Source organism: Ctenopharyngodon idella, chromosome 14, assembly GCF_019924925.1.
Source record: "Ctenopharyngodon idella isolate HZGC_01 chromosome 14, HZGC01, whole genome shotgun sequence".
NCBI classification, from domain to species: Eukaryota; Metazoa; Chordata; class Actinopteri; order Cypriniformes; family Xenocyprididae; genus Ctenopharyngodon; species Ctenopharyngodon idella.
In genome coordinates this window covers 18303725-18324119 of record NC_067233.1, presented here as the reverse complement: position 1 = coordinate 18324119, position 20395 = coordinate 18303725, and the positions used below count along the sequence as shown (strand labels likewise).

Genomic DNA, 20395 nt, shown 5'->3' with positions numbered 1-20395 from the left:
GCTGGTGGTTTTACTTGCAGAGGTAAAAACAGGTTTTTCTTTTCTTTTTTTCCCCCGTTTTATGACATGATTGATTTTCTTTCATCGGCTGAGACTCCCCAGGAGATGCGAGGTGGGGGTGGGTGGAGGGGTAGGTCAGGGAAAGCTGAACCGTGTGTGTTTGTGTGCGCGTTTTCACTGGACTTTACCAACCAGCTCTTTCTGTGTATGTTGGACAAGTTGAGTACTTCACACTGTGTCTGGATACAACATGCCAGGGAACACAAGCAGAAGAGGGTTAGAGACATCATCTTCCCCAAACACACTCGCACACTCAGTGGGCATGACAGCTCTGTACCTCCCCAACTGTTGAAAATGACTGCTGGAGACACTCCTTTCCAGTTTATTCTTGCAACAAATTTCACTTCAGATTGTCATTATTTATTATATGAGCAATATCACATGAGTAGCCGAGCGATACGGCTGTATATCAGCATGGCTGTGTGCACGAGTGCCGTAGGTAATCACAGCGTGCTGATATACAGCCATATCGCATGGCTACGAGTGTGATATTGAGTTTATACAACAGTTAGATGGCACGATTGAGTAAATAAATAAGAAACAACAACGGCTGACAACGTCTTTAAGAACTACTTCCGCCACATTCAAATCTCAAGTTAATAGTTTAACAGTTGAGCCCAAGCCTTCGTTACTAATTCTAAAACGTCACTTTTGTATTATGAGTATTATGGTATTATGAGAGAGAGAACTAATTAACGAATGTATTATCTGCATCTGATATAGCGTTCATTCTTCGGGTGGATGTCCATAATATTATATCCATTATAAAAAATCAGTTTGAATGTCCACTGAGAAAAGCGATATCTTTGTCCTTTTAAAAGATTTCCCATGACAGTGCTAAAACAGCTTCCTTGTTTACAACCAATTCCTTTCAGTTTGCTACTGACTCACTCATAAAGACAGTCTTTGCCACCATCTAATGGTGTAATAATGTAACTTTATAATGTAAGTCGATCATGTAAGTCGAAATCACAATCACTGATGGACCTTTTCTCAATACCAAATATGGCATATTATTAATAAAAAAATAATATTTATTGAACAATAATATTTAAATTAACAACAATAGCCATTAGATAATAGGAAATAAACACAAGCAAACAATTTACTCAAACATACAAAAGCAGCACTCTAGTACAGGCTCAAATCTACGAAAGCGTCTAAACAAATTGTAAAATAGGCGCTATGTCGATATATTTGAGGTCTAAATAAATACATTCTTACCTAAAAACTCTTAAAACTACATTCCGTGATACAACAACAGTAGTATTTGTAGAAAATATGGTGGATTTGCTTGACAGCTATGACAGTCGCAGCAAGCAGAGTGATACAAATGGTGAAACGGTGTATAAGTGCTGATACTGGGGGAATATCGCACAACTCTCAGCCAATCAGATTCGAGGACCAGAAGGAACTGTTGTATAATATTATTTATAGTAGTAGTACCTACAATTGTAACAATTATAACAATAAAGCAATAAGCTAAGTGTATTTAACAAGCCTTATTTGTGCCTAGCAGACTACATGAAAAAACATGTCAAAAAACTTACATTGAAGGAGGGACCTGAGCAATATCTAGAGCAACAACATTTCAGTTTTACTGCCAAGAATCACTAATAGTAAGAATCAGTAAAATGTGAAATACAACCTCAAGTGCCATATTGCTTTCAGATAAAGGCAACCGCAACTAAAAAAATTAAAAACCTTGTCACAATAATTTCCACAATTTCTAGAAATTTCTAAACATTTTCAGGTTTTCAACTCAATTTTCTCTTTTCTGGAAGAAAAGGTTTGCGTAACTACTTTGATTTTTTTTTAAAAATTCAAGGCAAGTTCCAATTTTACCTTTTAAATTTAATGTAATTTTAATGGGTTGATTTTTTTTTTTTTTTACAAAGTAAAAATTACAGTTAACTGAAGTTATCAAAAACCAATCTGACTGGCCACTAACTCGTTCCGTTCTGGTGGTCGAGATTCGAGACTGCACCCCTGGCTCCGGTCCGAGTGATCAATGTATTACAAGACAATGTGTTTTTACTTAGGGCATAAATCCATGTGTAAAAGTGCACCCGGTTCTGGCAACCAGAGGGGACACGGCTCAGACAAATCGCCCCACTTATCCCGATCCCTGCACATGCTACATTACTCTCTGCAGATTTGGGGTGGTGTGGGGGTGGGGGGGGACATCCCCCTCTACCCACCATTAGCCACTTTATTTCATTCCTGGGATCAAATTTGTTGTCCAGTTAGGCTTCTCATCTCCAACTCAAAGGGAATAAATAAAAGCAAGCTTTATTGCTTGGCCCCCTGAAACAAGAAAGGGGGCAAGGAGAGAGGGAGAGAGAAAGAAAAAAAAATCTCCAATTCATTCGGATCCAGTCAATAACACTGTAATATTTATGAAGGCTGGATGCTGGCCTGCCCTAAAACCCAAACTCCAGCAATCCTGAATTATAAATTGGTATTGATTTGTGTTGTGTTTTGTGTGAGTGTGTGTGTGCATGCTTGTGTTTGTTAGAGAGACAGAGAAATATAGAAAAGGAGTGTGTGTGTAAGAAAGACAGACAGAGAAAGTGTGTGTGTAATTGCATGTATAGACGCAGTATTCTTTTGGAAAGGGAGAGAGGGTGTGTTTTTTTACGGGGACGATAAAATTCTAATAAGAGGTATATATAGCTTCAGGTGGGCAAACGAGTGTGTGCACAGTGTTATGTGTGAGTGTGAATGAGAATTGGCATGCCTATGTGAGAATGTATGCATACGGCACTATTAACGTAAGTAGGTGTATTTGTAACTATGTGCACATACATATACTGTACATTTGTGCAGGGTTAAAACTATGGGGTCTAACTAACAACAGCAAAGCATCAAATATACATGATCCTCTGGCTCTGGAGATCTATGTCAGTAGCACATAATACAACAAAGGCCAACAAAGACAAATACCAACACAATAAACTACACCGCCACAACTCACACATGAGCCAGACTTCATTACAAGCAATGTCTGCACTGGGGAAAGCTCTCTATGTAGTGGTGAACACTAATTAGTGGTGTTTACTAAGGCACTTAAGGCAAGCAGCACTACTACAATTGCTCTTACTTAGAGTTAGTGATTTAACACACTTCTAACCAATTATTAAAGGTACTATTTGTGCTTTAAGCACTTCAAATAATATATTGGTTGCTGTTCTTCTTCATCTTGTTGTTGTTTAGAAGAAATGTGCTATTACTCTTCTAAGCATTCAAATTTACGGTTCACAAAAAAAAAAAAAAAAAAAAGTACAGTGTTACGTTGAAGGAAGGACATGAGCCATATCTAGAGACTTGAGGTGCATTTTAAGTAAACAACCACTCAAAACACCATAGTAACTGCATACCAACAACCTAAAAAGCTTTCAGAACACCTTAGCAACCACCTAGCAACGCCCTTACAAAATGCTAGTTTTACGGCCATGTCACTTACTAAATCACAAATAAATAAATAAAACATTAAATATAAACTATTGTCTATAAAATATTAAATACACTACACCTCAAAAGTTTGTGGTAAGTAAGTTTTTTTTTTTAAAGAAATTAATACTTTTATTCAGCAAGGATGCATTAAATTGATCAAAAGTGGCAGTGAGGACATTTACAATGTTACAAAATATTTCTGTTAATAATTGCTCCTCTTTTGAATCTTCTATTCATCAAAGAATCCTGAAAAAGGATTGATATTGATAATAATGAGAAATGTCTCTTGAGCAGCAAATCAGCATATTATAATGATTTCTGAAGGATCAAGTGACACTGAAAACTGGAGTAATGATTCTGAAAATTCAAGTTTCCCATCGCAGGAATAAATAACTGTTTTCTGTTTTAATATATATATATATATATATATATATATATTTTATTAAATGTTAAATTGTAATAAAAATTTCACAATATACACCAATGCAGCCTTGGTGAGCATAAGAGACTTCTTTCAAAAATATTATAAAATCTCACAGACTCCAAACTTTTGAATGGTAGTGTTATTTTGTTTTGTGATTGTCGTAATTTTAACTGATATGATCAGATTACTGTTTTGCATTACAATATAAATGTATCTAGCAGTTCATTGAAACAATATAACATCTCAATGGGAGGATCTATGTGTGTTTGTCTGTATGTTGGTGATTATGTAACGGTCAGTCCTTAAAGCAGTCTCCTGTGGCTGCCACGGTCGCCCACATCAGATTTATGGATCTTTATATAGAAATCAATACCCTCTTAATCTGCTCCTCTTTCTCTCTCCAATCTCTCTGGCCTCCATCCCTCCCCCTCTTCCATTCTCACTCTGTTTCCATTTCTCCACCTGCCTCCATCCAGCCCCTGCCTCTTTCTCTCGTTTGCCCTCTACCCTCATCCACACCATCACTTCTGTCCTCCACACCCCTCTCCCTTGGTCTCGGTTTCTTTCTGCGCTTATAGGCTGGTCTGGGCATGTCAAGGCCAGATTGCACCCTGAGACAGTGAGAGACCCAAAGGGCACAGGAAGGAAAGGAAAAAGAAAGCATAGATGGAGTGGTAGAGGATAAATCGCACTCATTCAAAACCTCATCAAGGACATTCTATACCGCTGTGTTGTCCCGCTGTTCAGCTGTGTGGGATTTAGGAGGGGAGGTTGACTAGATTTGGACCTGAAGAGTTCAGCTCACAAATCACCCCATGATCCAGTTGGGAACTTTAGAGGTGGAATGACCTTTCTTTTGCTTTTGTTACTGTTTATCTGCTGTAGGTTTGTTGTGTTCAATTGCATAACATTGTGTCCTAACCATGCACAAACTGACAAAACAAAATGCGATCAATTGTGTATCTTTTCAAGCTTTTGTCCCAACAACAAGTGATAATACGTTCTGTTGCTCCACTGGTTTCTATTTTTGTCACGTTGTGTTGGTTAGGTCACAGTAAAATCTCAATAGTTTAAAATCCCACTCCACAAAGTTCTATATTAGCATGAAACAGAGTTTGTAACCCATTTTATTTCCATAATGTGGCATTTTAGAGTAAAATGGGATATTCAATGAAAATGAGAGGGAAAATATTCTGATATATAATATGGAAAGTGCAAAAAATTAAATGTTAAATTATGTTAAAAAATGTTAAATTAAATGAAATTTGGATATTTAGATAGCCATTGAGAAAAAAATGCAAAAAATAAATAAATAAATGAGAAAAAAATTCAGATATTTAATGAGAAAATGCAAAAAAAAAAAAAAAAAAAAAAAAAAAAATCTGAAATTCTATGAGAATAAAAGTGAATACTGAATGAGAAAAAAAATGCAAAACAAAATGTTAAATCAGATATTCTACAAAAATATATGAGGAAACTTAGAAAAATATTCCCTTTAAGTTTGGTTAGGCCACGGTGTACAACCAAAATGATTACTAAAAATGATTAGACCCTAAAAATTAAAGAAACTACTTTTGATATGTTTAACCGTAGATGCATTCTGTATTCAAAACCACCCTTATGTGTGAGCACCTCTCGATAACATCTGCAGTTTGACCAGACCATGACCTGCACGGAGCCCCATGCTGGTCTGGATCTCTATGGGGCAACAGTGCCGCTCTACCCTTTTACCAGCTTAAGGAGGAGCACGCGAACCCCCTTTCACATCTGCTAGCCAGAATCAGCACCATGGATAGAGCCACCTTAATGAACCATGGCACAGTACCCTCTGATGCAAAACAGCAGGGCCTCATTAGGGCTGTTTTTAATTGGGCAGACGTTCGTGTAACTAAGGTGAGAGGGGGTAAAGTTATCAGAGAGTAGATAGAAGCACTCTGGATGTATTTGATATTGAAATTTACAAATTTGATAAATTATTTGTTGCTAGAGACTAGGGCTGAAAAACTGAAAATCATTCACCATTTTTTTTTTTTTTTTTTTTTTTTTTTTTTTGAGTTTTCATAGACCACATACCCACTGTTTTTGAATGCAATATGAATGTGAGTAATTCAATATAACTATAAAATAATTATTATACTACAGGGCTGTTGAATGCTTGAATCTGATTGGTAGATGAACATTCTAAGGTGTGGAATTATTTTCACTGAAACGCACAGCTAAAGTAGTTCCAGGCAGGTCTTGAACGCAATACATGTCCATATCACTACGCCAAATGATTTCAGTTATTTCAAAGGTCCTTACAGCCTAACAACAGCAAAAGAACTGACCAAGCAAATAAATATAGTAAACAATAGGATAAAAACAACAAATTATTACCATGTTTTTCCCACAAAATTACATTTCATTATGTATGGAAAGCACATTCTCCCGCTCTCTCTCCCATTCAAACGCACACACAGTACAGTGCAGACACACACTTGCACAGAAACGTGTACTCAGCCGCTGCTCTGTCAATTTTATCAGTAAAATAGTTTAGCAAATTAAAAGCATTTCTCACTAGAGAGATAATAACGCTGCTGTTCTTGAAGTAGATAAACTTACAGTTTCGCTATTAGAAATAATAGTTTTGCTGCTGTCAAACACTGTTGAGAGACGCACAGACTCAGGTAATTCAAACATCTCTCTTAGTCTTCTATCAATGGCTCAAGTCTCCGTTACTACTGTAGCTCTGAAATTATGTTTTGGAATTGGCAACGGAGGCGAGGGATGAGATTAAGTCGCAAGCGCTTTGTGTTGTGGCCGCATTACCACCTTGGGTGTGCATTATTTTCTAATAATTCAACAGCCTGTCATCAATTATTCCTTACACTGTAAAAAAATATTTTCATGATTTAACACAACATTTTTTTTCTTTTGTCAAATCAACTTAGATAATTAATGTGGTTCAGATAACATAATATTTTGAGTTTCTGTTGATTAAATCAATCGCCTTCATTGTATTAACTCAAATTTTTATTTTCAATGAACTCAAAATTTTAAGGCAACCAGGTAACTTACCTTTTTTAAGTTAAACCAACAATGTACAGTGTACTTATAATTTTATTGTGATTATTATTAAATAAAAATATTAAACAAAAAAAAAAGAAATATTGTAATAACACTATTGTACTGTAAAATAAATATTTAAATAATAAAAATAATTGTATTTTTACTGTAAAATTACAATACCAATATTTAAGCCTTAACTTCTTAATTTTTAAACAGTAACCCATCAAGCTTACATGGTAAAAAGTAATACGCTCTATCTACTCAATAAAATTGTATTAATTAAATTATTAATATTATTAATTAAATTCAACATATAAAAATTGAGTTAGAATTAATCAAATTAATTCCTTAAAAGTCAACCATTTAAAATGTGTAAAATTAGCAAACACCATTACAAACACCCACAAACTGACATAAAAAGCAAAGAGTCAAACTGGCCAACTAAATAAAACACCGATCACCATAATAGCGACCAAATATTTTCAATAAAATCAACATTAACATCTAAACCTTTGTTAATTCTTGTGTTTCTCTTTGCTTCAATGATTCTGCTTATCATCAGGTGTCTTCAATGTTGACAATAAAAAATAAAGAGTTCTTAATTCACCTTTGACGTCTGTCTGTTATTCAGATATTTTTGTTTAAATTTTACACGTTTTAATTAAATGGTTGACATCTAAGGAATTCATTTGATTAATTCTGACTCAATTCTATTTGTTGAATTTAATTAATAATTTTGCTTGTAATCTGTTGCCAAAATTTTATGGAGTAGATATAGCGTATTACTTTTTACAGTGTATATATTGATCAGTTGCTGATTTCAGAGTGAAGGGCTGCTCATGACATCAGTGTCTCAAAACAGCTTGATTCACAGTAAACGAGACATTCTGAGATGCTTAACCACGGTTTAATAAAATACATGTGTAAATGCCGCGCATCACTCGGAAGCAGGTAGCTCATATATTTTTTTCATTAAATCACAACCTGCGTGATTTATCAATCGCACTAAGTAATATCAGTTTTATTTTGTGAAGCCCTCCTAGAGACGAGAGAGGTAATTACAGGGATTTTACGAGAGTTAATAGGCAGTTTTAGACAAAATGCAAAGCATAAGTTTCAGATTATAGATCTGATCAGATCAGATCAGATTTTAGTCTGAGATCATACAGTAGAACTCTGGCATCAGAATGTGGGTTAGACTCTGGGTTCAGGTCCAGTTCAGTGGTATCCCAGACAAGTCAGCATGATCTTAGTCAATACTGGGGTGTGGCTAAGAGAGCCCCTGACTGTGTTTACTTTCCCAGATTACACAGCACCCAGCATTCCTTCTTTGAGACCCGCAGGAGGCAGCGATATGTCGACAGAGGGATGAGGAAGAAACGATCGATAGCTTTTCCCTCACAGAGGGGTAGCGAGGGATAATGCTAGCATTAGTGACAGGCACTGGAGGGGTGGATTTAGCTGCAACACTTCCACATTTGCTGGAGGGGGGCAATCAGATTCCCATGACCCCAAACACACTCTGCCATTCACTGTAAGGAGGCGATGTTCACCTGGCTGTTTGGAGATTCTTGCTTGGAGCATCTAACAGCATCCCTACAGGAGTTGAACAGTTAGGCATGAAAACCCGCATAATGGTGTAAGAACTGACAGATGCGTAGTTGTTGTTTTGAGTTTTTTCCTTTTATTCCTGCCTTTCTGCTTCTCTCTTTCTCCATCAGAGTGGGCCCTCAGGAGCACATCCATCCCTGCAGGCCCCGGGGCCGTACTGCAGGCTGTGACTGAGCCTGGGCCTACCGTTTTCGGCCCCACAGGCTCCCAGACACACCTCACCTCGGGCTCTGGATGCAAACACAACACTTCCCCATAGAGAGCTGTAAACAGGCACTACAGACGCCCCTCACTCTGCTATAACTCCTGCTAGCCTCACCGAATGCTTCATCTGTTTTTAAGTGAAGAAATAGAAGTGCAGGCCTTTTACTCCAAGAATTTTGTATATATATATATATATATGTCAGCAGCAAAGAGGAATAAATACATGTATGTTTGCTCTTAACCTTAGAATTACTTCATCTTAACCTAATTTAGTGAATAGCTTAAAGGGATAGTTCACCCAAAAATGAAAATTCTGTCATCATTTACTCACACTCAGGTTGTTCAAACCTGCATAAATTTCTTTGTTCTGTTGAACACAAAGAAAGATATTTTGCAAAATGTGGGAAACTGAACAGTTCTGGTGCCCCAATAGCAGCCTGGTCTCAAACTTTCTTCCAAATATCTTCCTTTGTGTTCAGCAGAACAAAAAAATGTACACAGGTTTGGAACAACTTGAGGGTGAGTAAATGATGACAGAATTTTCCTTTTTGGGTAAACTATCCCTTTAACTCCTGCAGCTCGTTGTGTGATTTTTTTTTTTTTTTTAGCTGGATGCAAATAAGAACAAAAAAGGTTAAAAAAAAAAAAAAAAAATTAAAATTGAAAAATGTAAAAATAAATAAATGAGATTCCATGAGAAAAATGAACAAAAAATAAAAGAGAAAAATATCCATCTTTTCAATGAGAACAAAAACAAATAAAAAAAAACACATTCTATGAGAAAAATAAAAATATAAATAAAATTATAAATATAAAATGTTATTAAAATAAATAAATTATAAATTATATATATTTATAAATTAATAATATTAAAATTAATAATATTACAATAAAAAAATATTACAATATCACAATCAGACATTCTATGAGAAAAATTATAAAAATATTAAAAAATTAAAAAAATATAAATTAAATTTTATTAAAATACATAAATAATAAATTATATATTACATATAATATATTTATAAATTTATAATATATACCACATATATTATATCTCAATTTCAAAAGATTGACCCTTATGACTGGATTTGTGCAGGGCGCATATAAGGGTCAATCTTTTGAAATTGAGATTTATCCAACAACTATATAAACAACTGAATAAATAAGCTTTCCACTGATGTATGGTTTGTTAGGATAGGACAATATTTGGCCGAGATACAACTATTTGAAAATCTGGAATCTGAGGGTGCAAAAAAATCAAAATATTAAGAAAATCACCTTTAAAGTTGTCCAAATGAAGTCCTTAGCAATGCATATTACTTAGAAAAATACATTTTTGATATATTTACGGTAGGAAATTTACAGGAATGATTTTTGGCATAAAAGAAAAATCGATAATTTTGACTCATACAATGTATACAAATATACCCGTGCAACTTATGACTGGTTTTGTGGTCCAGGGTCATATATATATATATATATATATATATATATATATATGAATATATGAGCAATTTTAGGTATTTATTCCTGCATTTTGTAGGTCATGGTCTGGTCAAACTGCAAATGATCTAGAAATAAGGGTGGCTTTGAATACAGGATGCATTTAAGGTTGAACAAACTAACAATTATGCAGCTTTTTCTAAGGGGAAAGTCCTTATATGTAGCACACAAGGATGATACTGCAACAACAAGACAGTAAACATCCAAGTCCACGAGGATGCTGGTGCTCCAGATAGGTTACAGTGAGTTAACCTTCTATTGGAGGCTTGTGTTTGGCAGAGGGTGAGACTGTAACAACAGAACCGAGAGGGAAGGTGCTTGTGGTTGTGCGGCTTTCTATTTGCAGGCCTGGCTGTGTTGCTGGTGTAGCGAGAGTTGAAACAGATAGCCCGCATGAAAGAGGAGAGGTCTACAGCACAAACAGCGACTGTCGTACTTCCCTTCAATCCTCTCAGTCGGCCACTCAAGGTCATCATCGCGTTACGGCTATGATAAAAACACACGTACACATTAGGTTGTGGCTGCAAAATTAGTGCTGACATTGTAAAATATGATACGTATTGGAACTGTGGCCCAAGACACACTGAGCTGTGGTGTAGGGCTAGGAAAAAATGTAATTGCAATTGCAGTGTAATTGTGATGGGTCTGAATTGACCCACAAAATGTCATTTTCAAATTCTCCCATCATTTACAACTTTTACTACACAAAAGACGACACAAAAAACATAACTTCCAGGCTAAAAGCGCAGGAATGATTGTGTTCGCAAACGCTTCTACAGTTGATGGGGGTGCTTTGGGTAAAAATGGCTCAATAGACTCAGGGTTAATGAGAGATGACCATTCTAGAATCGCTATGGGAACTTTACGCTCCACATCGTCATGGCGACTGGCCTCATTTCACCTGCATCTGTCACTGTTTTTATCAGAGTGCCACCACCAGGGCTACAGCCGTGCCACTGCAGATTACTCAAAATTCAGTCTCTCTTTCCCTTTTTCTTTCCATTCTCCTGTTTTTCCTTTTCTATTCCACAGAAGTGTGTATGAGAGCAGAATAGGGGGCAAGACGGGTCCCCTTGTGAGGGACAGAACATACTGAATTATTGAACCAGCCAAACGGGCCACCTGCCCCTACACCACACCATGATCATTCATATTTCACATATAAAACACACACACACTAGAACATACCTCTATACCATACAGGCCTAGTACGAATCCAACCTAAAACACTTTAACAATATTTTTTGGCAAACATATTTTACCAATGTCAGACAGTAGGAGTGTTTTTTTTTTTTTTTCCATTCAGTAAAACTAGTGGTGCAGAAATTATACACTTCACCTTTAAGAAGTGTTTTATATGATAATAAAATGCTGCTTTTGTGACAGCTAAGAGTGACTGCAAATTATTACTCTAAAAATGATTAATCAATAAAACAGCTCTTAATATTCCATGTTAAAGCACATTAAAACGAGCAAAGACTTCCTGGTCCTGAGTGTTTAATGTCATACATGTACATTGTCTGCTTGTAATGTGTCTCTAACACACACATACATAAAATCAACCTCTTTAACACCCTTCTCTTCTGCCTCTGACTCATCTCCACTTCCAAGAGCTCATCATTTTTTTCAATTTTACCCAGGCTGCCCAGTAATGTCCTTCTTTTATTGCAAATCTATACTCTTAATCTGGCCGGCACCGATGGGCGCGCAGCTCGATCAATAGAACGCGATTGCTGGGAAGAGTCCAGAGAGGCTGATAACCAAAAACCAGCAGCCACCCCCACAGGGTTAAGCTCTGACACAGACATGCACATATATGTACAAAAAACACACACAGTCCTAACACATACAAACAGTCAAACTAAGGGTTAAGCTGAAGTTTAGACACACATGCACATTTGTATACATGTAGACACAATCCTACACAAACAGCCAAACACAGGGTTAAGTGCTGACACAAGCACACATATAAATAATAAAGCATAGGCATAATTACTTAGAGAATGACCAGTAGTGAAAATGTTTCTATTTTGTATGATTCATTTTAAAATATTTGAATATATTAATATAATGTATGTAATTATGTAATTGAATATATTAATATAATGTTATATAATAATATCATACATATATATATATATATATATATATATATATATATATATATGTATATACATATATATATATCAGTGGCGAGCGGTGACTTTTTTAACTCATGACAAATAGCAACACAGCGAAAAGTATCTAATATGTTGGACCTTTTATTGAGAGTAGCCCATATTTACCTGTTGAGACGTGCCTTCACAAGCACCTGTGAGAGCTTTTGTGATGATTGAGTCGACAAAGGCGCGACATGCATTTGGTGCATTTGCAAAGGTGCATTTGCAAAATATGCTGTATTTTTGTAATCCGCTAGGTGCCGTGTCACACAAACAACATACTTCACCTTTAAACGTATCAGTTTAGGACACAGACCTAAATCAGACACGACAAATAAAAAACACCATGGCGTCAATTTAAATGTATGACAGAAGTATTTTTTAAACTAATAATTAAAAATAAGTATAAAAGTATTAGCAGCCTATTATAAATAAAAATAAAATGTAATTATAATAAATATAAGTAGGCTATAATAAATAAAAATATCAGTATTCTTTAAAAAATAAGTTGAAATTGTGCAAACTGATGACAGACTAAATGCACAGACTATCGATTAACATCCTCTGATAGGCCTAGTTACAGTAGGACTGCCTTAAACAAGTTTTGACAAGTTTTCATAAAAAATTCTCTATGGAGAAAATGAAATACTATGAAAACAGTTTTAGTTATGATTTTTTTCCCATTTGGCTAAGTCTAGTTAGTTTTGTATCAAATACAATGTGATTTTCGGTGATCGAGATTTGGCAGCAGCTCATTTTTCCTCTTGGGCGAGCGATCTAGTCACAGCTTATCCTGCCCATGAAAACTCCCATAGGCCAGCAAACCAATGAGATCGCGCTACAATGATGGCGCTCCATAACAAAAGCGTGAAGGCACAAAAGCTACTGTAGATCAGCTTACCCGGAAGTCTCCGTAACTGGCAGATTTAAAGAAAATTACCGTCGTTTGGCAAATAAATAAACTACGGACAGTTACATACGCATTTCCAATCATGTAGGCTTTATGGTACACCTCAAACAAGGGATTTAATAGCAATTTATAATGTTAATATTAGTTGCCGAGTCCACGAATGGCTTGAGTATGCAGAGCATTCGCAGCTTATATGGACCGCACGCCACTGATATATATATATATATATATATATATATATAAAAATATATAATATTTTTTATTTTAAATTATTTTAAATAAATATATATTTACATAAATAAATATATATATATATATATATATATATATTTATAAATATATTTACATTTTTAAAAAAAAAATCCATTTTTCTAATGCTTTTTTTTTTTTTTGACAAATTATATTATGAAATTCAAAAAAAGAAAAGTGAAACGTTGAATTGAAAAAGATAGGGATGCACGATATAATGGCCACCATATCGGTATCGGCCGATATATGTTCATTTTTAATGTTTCTTATTGGCCCGGTAAGAAAATTTGGCCGATATATTAAAGCCGATAAATAAAATCTTATTTCCTTCAGCTGAGACACTTCAGATGTGCACTGTTCATCATTATGGTTTAGAATTGCTTGAAATATGATTGGAATCACTTCAAAAAAGAAAATACAGTTAAGTGAAACGTGCAGCATAAGTCTGTCATATAGGCTACATAATATTATAATTAGAACATTATAATTGTGTGCTTGGGACATGGCTTTTAATAGTAAGACTTTTGTTTTTGTAATCAGCCTCTCAAAAATTATATAAAAAATCGGTTTTAGATTTATTGGCCAATATATCGGTTATCGGCTTTCAAATACAAAGAATTATCGGTTATCTGTATTGGCCAAAATTTTCATATTGGTGCACCCCTAGAAAAAGAAATTGACTTTTCCTTTGAAACCCCACCACCACCACCTCCCAGATTTTCAATGTGGTCTCAGACTTTTGTGCTCAACTATATATAAAAAGTTTTAGGCCTGGTTTCATAGACAGGGTTTAGATTAATCCTGGCTTAGGCCTTAGTTCAATTAGGGTATTTATAAATGTGTCTTAGAAAAAAACATTACTGTTCTGCATCTTGAGATAAAACAATGGCACTGACATTTTTTAAGATATGTCAGTGCAAGTGGCTTTCAGTTAAAACAGCTCAAACATCTTAATCTGGGACTAGGCTTAAGCCTTGTCTGTAAAACCGGGTGATGAACACTTAACACTCACACACACACACACACACACACACACATACATACATCTTAAGAACTGGCTTTGGCTTCACTTTCACACATCTACTAGTCTGTGCTATATAGGACCTTCATGAAAACATGCTCTGCTGATGAAGAGATAAGAGAAGAGACACTGGTGAACATACACATGGAGCAAAGGTCAGGAAGGTCACATGGAAATGGATGTTAACCCTTATCTATCGTCTCATTTCTCTCTTCGTGCATGACTCAAAATGAAAAGCATAGAGGAGAATTATGACGATCATGTTTGAGGCTGGATGGGTGAGAGGAAAAAGGAGGTAATTAGACCAAACCCATCTAAGCACTGACAGCGCCGCACAATTTACTGTCCAACTAAGAGAACTCTCTGGACGCTCTAATTGCAATATTAGCTTGTACTAACACCTGTTTTAAAGCTCACGCAGCTATATTTCATTCAGCCCATCATGAATTTACTCTAACCTGAGCACTACTTGATCTGTAAATGGCATGTAATGCAAGTGCTTCCCGTTTTGTGTAAGTAAAGGGGTTATGAGATACAACCCCTGACCTTTCTGACCCGTACTTGACCCCTAACTAAGTGGACTCGAGAATAGACTACGAAGCTGGAACAGGACAGGAAGTGACTGTGTCGCCGTAATTGCCTTATTTCCCGTGACAGCCGATAATGGGCCGAAATCAAAAAGAATCAAGTGAAGCTCTTTTGTTTGTTGTTGTTTATCGTCCCCATTAGCGATAAACATCACAATCAATGGGGCAAAATTGATGAGAACAAGCTAGCAGAGAGGCAGGGGTGAAAAATGATTCCTTCGAATGCCACCAGGCCTGGCTGTGCTAATGCAAGCGTGCGAGTGTGCATGCGAGGGCTCTTATTTGAGATGCATGGGGCCGCACAGCCGTGCGCAGCAGGTCTTGATTTACAGAGCAGATCTGTGCTTGAAACAAAGGTAGAGACTGTGGAGGGCAGGATGAATGGCCGTCATTAAGCCTTTTACAGTGACGGGCGCTACAGCTGATTTGCATGGTGGGCCGGCGGCCGTCCCTCGCGCCGAACTGATTTATCTGTTGGTTTAAGGAGCTCAGGGCGGCGCTCCTATAAATACTGCCTATCTTAATAGGGCGCTAAAATGCAGTCGTATGGACCGGTCCGCCTTAAATCACATGCATCCGCTGTCACCCGTAAACACTTTAGAATGGGTTTTGGTCAGCGTAATGAGGAGTTCGGATGTGGCTGGCACACACACACACACAGGCTAGATATCAGTGATTCAGCCCCCACGTAGCGCCATTCATTCAGACTACTCCCAGAGGAAACATTTCAGATGGCAATATCAGCCTCATTGTAGAGAGATGAAAAATTCAAACGCTCTTGCGCACGCTTTTGTCGTATTTTGTCGCGCCTTTGATGGTTCTCTCGCCCCGTCGGTTGTTAGTAAATTGGCATTATTGGTAGTTTGTTTGCCGGCGTGGATGCAATAATGGCTGCAGGGTTTTGTCATTTACTGAGCGGCTAAATAATGGTACATTCCATAAAAGACACCGAGAGCATGAAAAGGTGACATCATCTCTGCAGGTTCGGACCTTACACCAATCAGATGCACTCCATGGCAGCTAGAGGTGAGAAGATTTTGTGTGTGGTTGTGCGTACGCGCTTTTATAAGTGTGTGTGTGTGTGTGTGTGTGTGTGTGTGTGTGTGTGTGTGTGTGTGTGTGTGTGTGTGTGTGTGTGTGTTGAGAAAGAGGGAGGGTCACTGATTTCCGGCTCCCTTCACTTCTGTCTGCTGGATACGCTCCAAGGCCAGTCTAATGAGCCAACATGGATTTGGTAATGACCCCTGTGCCCTAGGAGGACACTCTCACTGCTGTCCTGTTTGGAAGTGCACACTCTCACACAATATCGTCTACTCCATTCCAGTCATTACAGAACCTCCCTACAGATGCTTTTAGTGGGTAGAAGTCCAGTCAACAGGGTAAAGAGTTTGAGAAACATATTCAGAACAGTGTAAGCAGTTAGCAAACCTAAAAGTAAAAACATGTAGTATTAATCTAGGTGGGAAAAGGTAAAATTGATGGGAATTATACAATATATTCAATATATGTTTCAGAATCTTAAATGTGGCTGCTATCGCTCCATCTACACATAAATCCCTGCGAGAGCTGCATTTGTCAAGAGGAGAATGTCTACACTAATTTCACAAATTATCTTTTACTCACTAGTCTGATTGAGGGTTCACCCCCAAAAAGGACATTAATAAAATATCCGGATGCCAGTAGGTGCAGGTGTCTTTCCATTTTGGAGGGCAAGAGGAAGATAAAAGATGTTCTTACCTGTCAATGATGACAGGATCGGATGGCGTCTCATTTCGATTCCCGCAGCTCTTCTTGTCACAACACCGGCTGAAATGGATAAAAGACATAAGTTACATGCCTGTCTAATAGAGTTGGATCGATATTAAAATGTTTTGGTGCGATACTAGCCACTGTGACCTCAGTACTGATACTGAATCAACACCAAAAACAAACAACATGTTCTCCAACCAATACGACCATATAGGTCGTTTGTCACTTCCCTGAAATACGACCCATAGGAGCGTTTACTAAAGTTGCGCCCCTATCGACAACAGGACACTTTCATTTTAATGCATTGTTCCCTTTTATCTCGGTCGTATTTCGGGTTTCGTGTAGCTCAATTGGCAGAGCATTGCAATAACAATATGCGTTAATGAGTTTTGCTAAATGGAAATAGGATAAATGGTGTAAAAAGTCCACACATTGCATTTAAATGAACACGCATTTTGATTGGTACCGACAGTCATACGTCATTTCATGACGACAGGCGTAACACAACACTGTCATTATTTTTACTCCAGCTAGAGGGCGCATGACTTTAAAACGTAAATATAGGTTGTAATAAGGTGCTTGAAAAATGACCTATAGGGTCGTTTTTTTTGGAGGACAGTCTCAAAACAAAGGGTGTTGATAGATTCAAAGATTCAACAATAATATTTGCAATTAGTTGCATAATAATCTCGATTTAACCTGTATTTATACCTGTACCTGTATGACACAAGTGTATATAGTAATCACTTTTATGATTGGGGTTATATTTACTCTTGTTTTAGAGAGCGACAGACACAAAAGTGACTGTTTTTTAAGTCAACCAGCTTGATGTTCAAATAGATTTTTAAATTCAAAATTTTAGACCATTGACTTGATTTGGAGCCAAAGAAAAAGGACATAAAGTGCTCTGAAAGACCACAGAAGAAAAGAGTTTAGAGACTTCCTTTCATGTTTAAAAGAAATGCTCTGCTCTGTTCTTTGAGAGGTAGGGATGGAGCTATGTGGTGACCGGCAAGTCTTTCTCAAGCTGGTGGCTGCCTGACAGGTCGCCCTCTTTCTCCTCTCGCCCTGTGCTCCAGCTGGGCTGGGCCCCCGCCAAGGTCACTCAGCCAGCCTCTGACAGTTTGGACAGCACCCAGAGAAGTCCTGGTGCAGCGGCTCTCTCCCAAATGCTCCTCTCCAACACTGTCATCACCTCTGCCCTTGCCCATGCCCTCGCCCCAGGCTGGCACCTCATCTGGTGGCATGTGGTTCCCCTAAATACATCCCGCCTTGCCCATTCACCCCTTGCCAACCAAACTGGTGAGACCACTGGTGCCGCATGCTTTGTGAAAATGGTTCCAATTAAGTTTAATCTCATCAGCTTGAGATCATCAGTCAGAAGAGAAATTGTGTTGCAGTAGTGCTTCCTGCAGGATTTAGTTTTGTTTTGTTTTTTGCAGCAAGAGACAGCAATACCCCTAAGAATTTAGTCCTAATAATATAATAAATAATCCCAAAATACTTTTTAGTATTAGTATTAAATATAAATATAAATATAGTGTTACACATAAAAATATATTTAAAGAAAAAATATATATATATCTTTAATTTAAATATTTTGTTTATATTTTTATATATACTTTTTAAAATATTTGTATCATTTGTCATATATAAAATTAAATAAATATTCTTAAAAGATAATAATATAATATAATATAATATAATATAATATAATATAATATTTAGGTACAGGAGAGTTGCTGTACCTACTCCATTTTCCCTGCATTTTGATGAAATGATGAAGTAGATGCTGAAACAAAAAAATCATTACCCTCGATTAAGATTAGCTAAGCAATAACTTCAAATCATATTGTATGGATTTTTCCGACCACTAAGACTCCTGATATATTCATCCTACTTGCTTCATGCTGTCATGCATTAGATTGCCATTTGACAAATAATCCTCACTTAGAGCCACTGAATGCAAAATGATCTGACTTTATGAATCATTTATCACATTGTTTGATCTTTAAGAACCTGAAAAAACATAAACCGTTCGTTGTTTTCCTGTTCTTTGTGTGTGAGACTGTTGCCATAGAGCGCACCACCATAATTTATTCCCCCAGCTACTTGGAACCATTAGCAAACTTCCAGGAGACCAATTAGCATTGGAAACCCAATGGTGAGGCTGTGGTGACAACCTCCTCAAACTGCGAAAGAAGTGTTATAAACAAACTGGACCCCAGGAGCACAGTCAGGTCCGGAGGGAGGCCCGGGCCCCTGTTCGCAAAAACAAACCTTGGCGGAGCGTCCGTAATGTGGCCTTAATGGCGTTCCCTCAGGGTCTGAGCAGGCTAGCCCTGGCTTGGTTAATGACGAAGGCCCAGAACCACAAAAACAAATGCGGCTCCAACCTTAAGCCCCAAAAATAAGCACAGGACAAGCTGTGCGGCTGTAGAGAGGCACCGACTCTGGTCGCTCTTACTGATTAGTCATAGATTGAGGAACAGATGCTTTAAGAGCTACTCACTCAGCTTGCTATCTCCACTGTGGCCCTCACTAGTCCACCAGATGGACCTCCAGTATCCTGAAGTAGATTCACTCAAAAACTAAAAAGGTGGGTTTATCGGATGAGGGCGCAATATCAGAGTGAGGCTTATAAAAAAAAACAGCCTTCAAAGCTTCCCTGGGGAATCTTAAGACTAACATCAGATAGAGTGGAACATGCTGAAGGGGTAAGATAAGACATGAAACGATAGAGAGGGACAGAGAGAATGAATGTCAATAGAGGGCTTGTTTTCAAAGGGCAAGTGTTGTAATTACCCAGTCAGGCACAGAGAGGATGCGGCCAGGGCTAATCATATGCACCAGGCTGCCTGACTGGAGGGTGAGAGCCGATGACAGACCTCTCCAACACAGCATCCTCATCCAGACTGGCGGACAGAGACCAGTCCGTGCCCACTGTGCACCGCGCGCCATGATTTTGTAGATGTGCCATGCCAACTATCTGCTGCGATGCCTCATTTGGAGACTCTGAAATGCCAGTTTTAAGTCATTGGGATGACCAGGAAGGACCTTGAATGGTTGAAGGCAGATCAGATCAAGTCCTGTCTCATGACAAATTCCTTTGTACAGTACATTATGGAGAACACCAGAGTCTTTTTATTATTAAATAATAATAAAATCTATTTAATCAATCTAATCTAATCTATTTAATCAATTCATTTATCTTCAAAATTTATTACCACCTACCACGTTAAAATCAACAGAAAAATCAACATATTATGCAATAATATGTATAACTAGGCCTAGAATATATATATATATATATTAGTGCTGTCAAACAATTAATCGTGATTAATCGCATCCAAAATAAGTTTGTGTTTACATAATATATGTGTGTGTACTGTGTATATTTATTATGTATAT

The 20395-nt window shown here is 37.2% G+C and overlaps 1 protein-coding gene across 6 annotated transcripts in view; it reads right to left on the bottom strand.

The window, feature by feature from the left end:
- LOC127494417 (transcription factor COE3) overlaps positions 1-20395 on the bottom strand; it is a 123689-nt gene that overhangs the window by 77618 nt on the left and 25676 nt on the right. For all 6 annotated transcript variants that reach the window (XM_051860314.1, XM_051860309.1, XM_051860310.1 and 3 more), the window contains exon 6: positions 16973-17041. In XM_051860314.1, coding sequence (XP_051716274.1) covers positions 16973-17041 — 69 coding nt within the window. The remainder of the gene's footprint in view (positions 1-16972; positions 17042-20395) is intronic.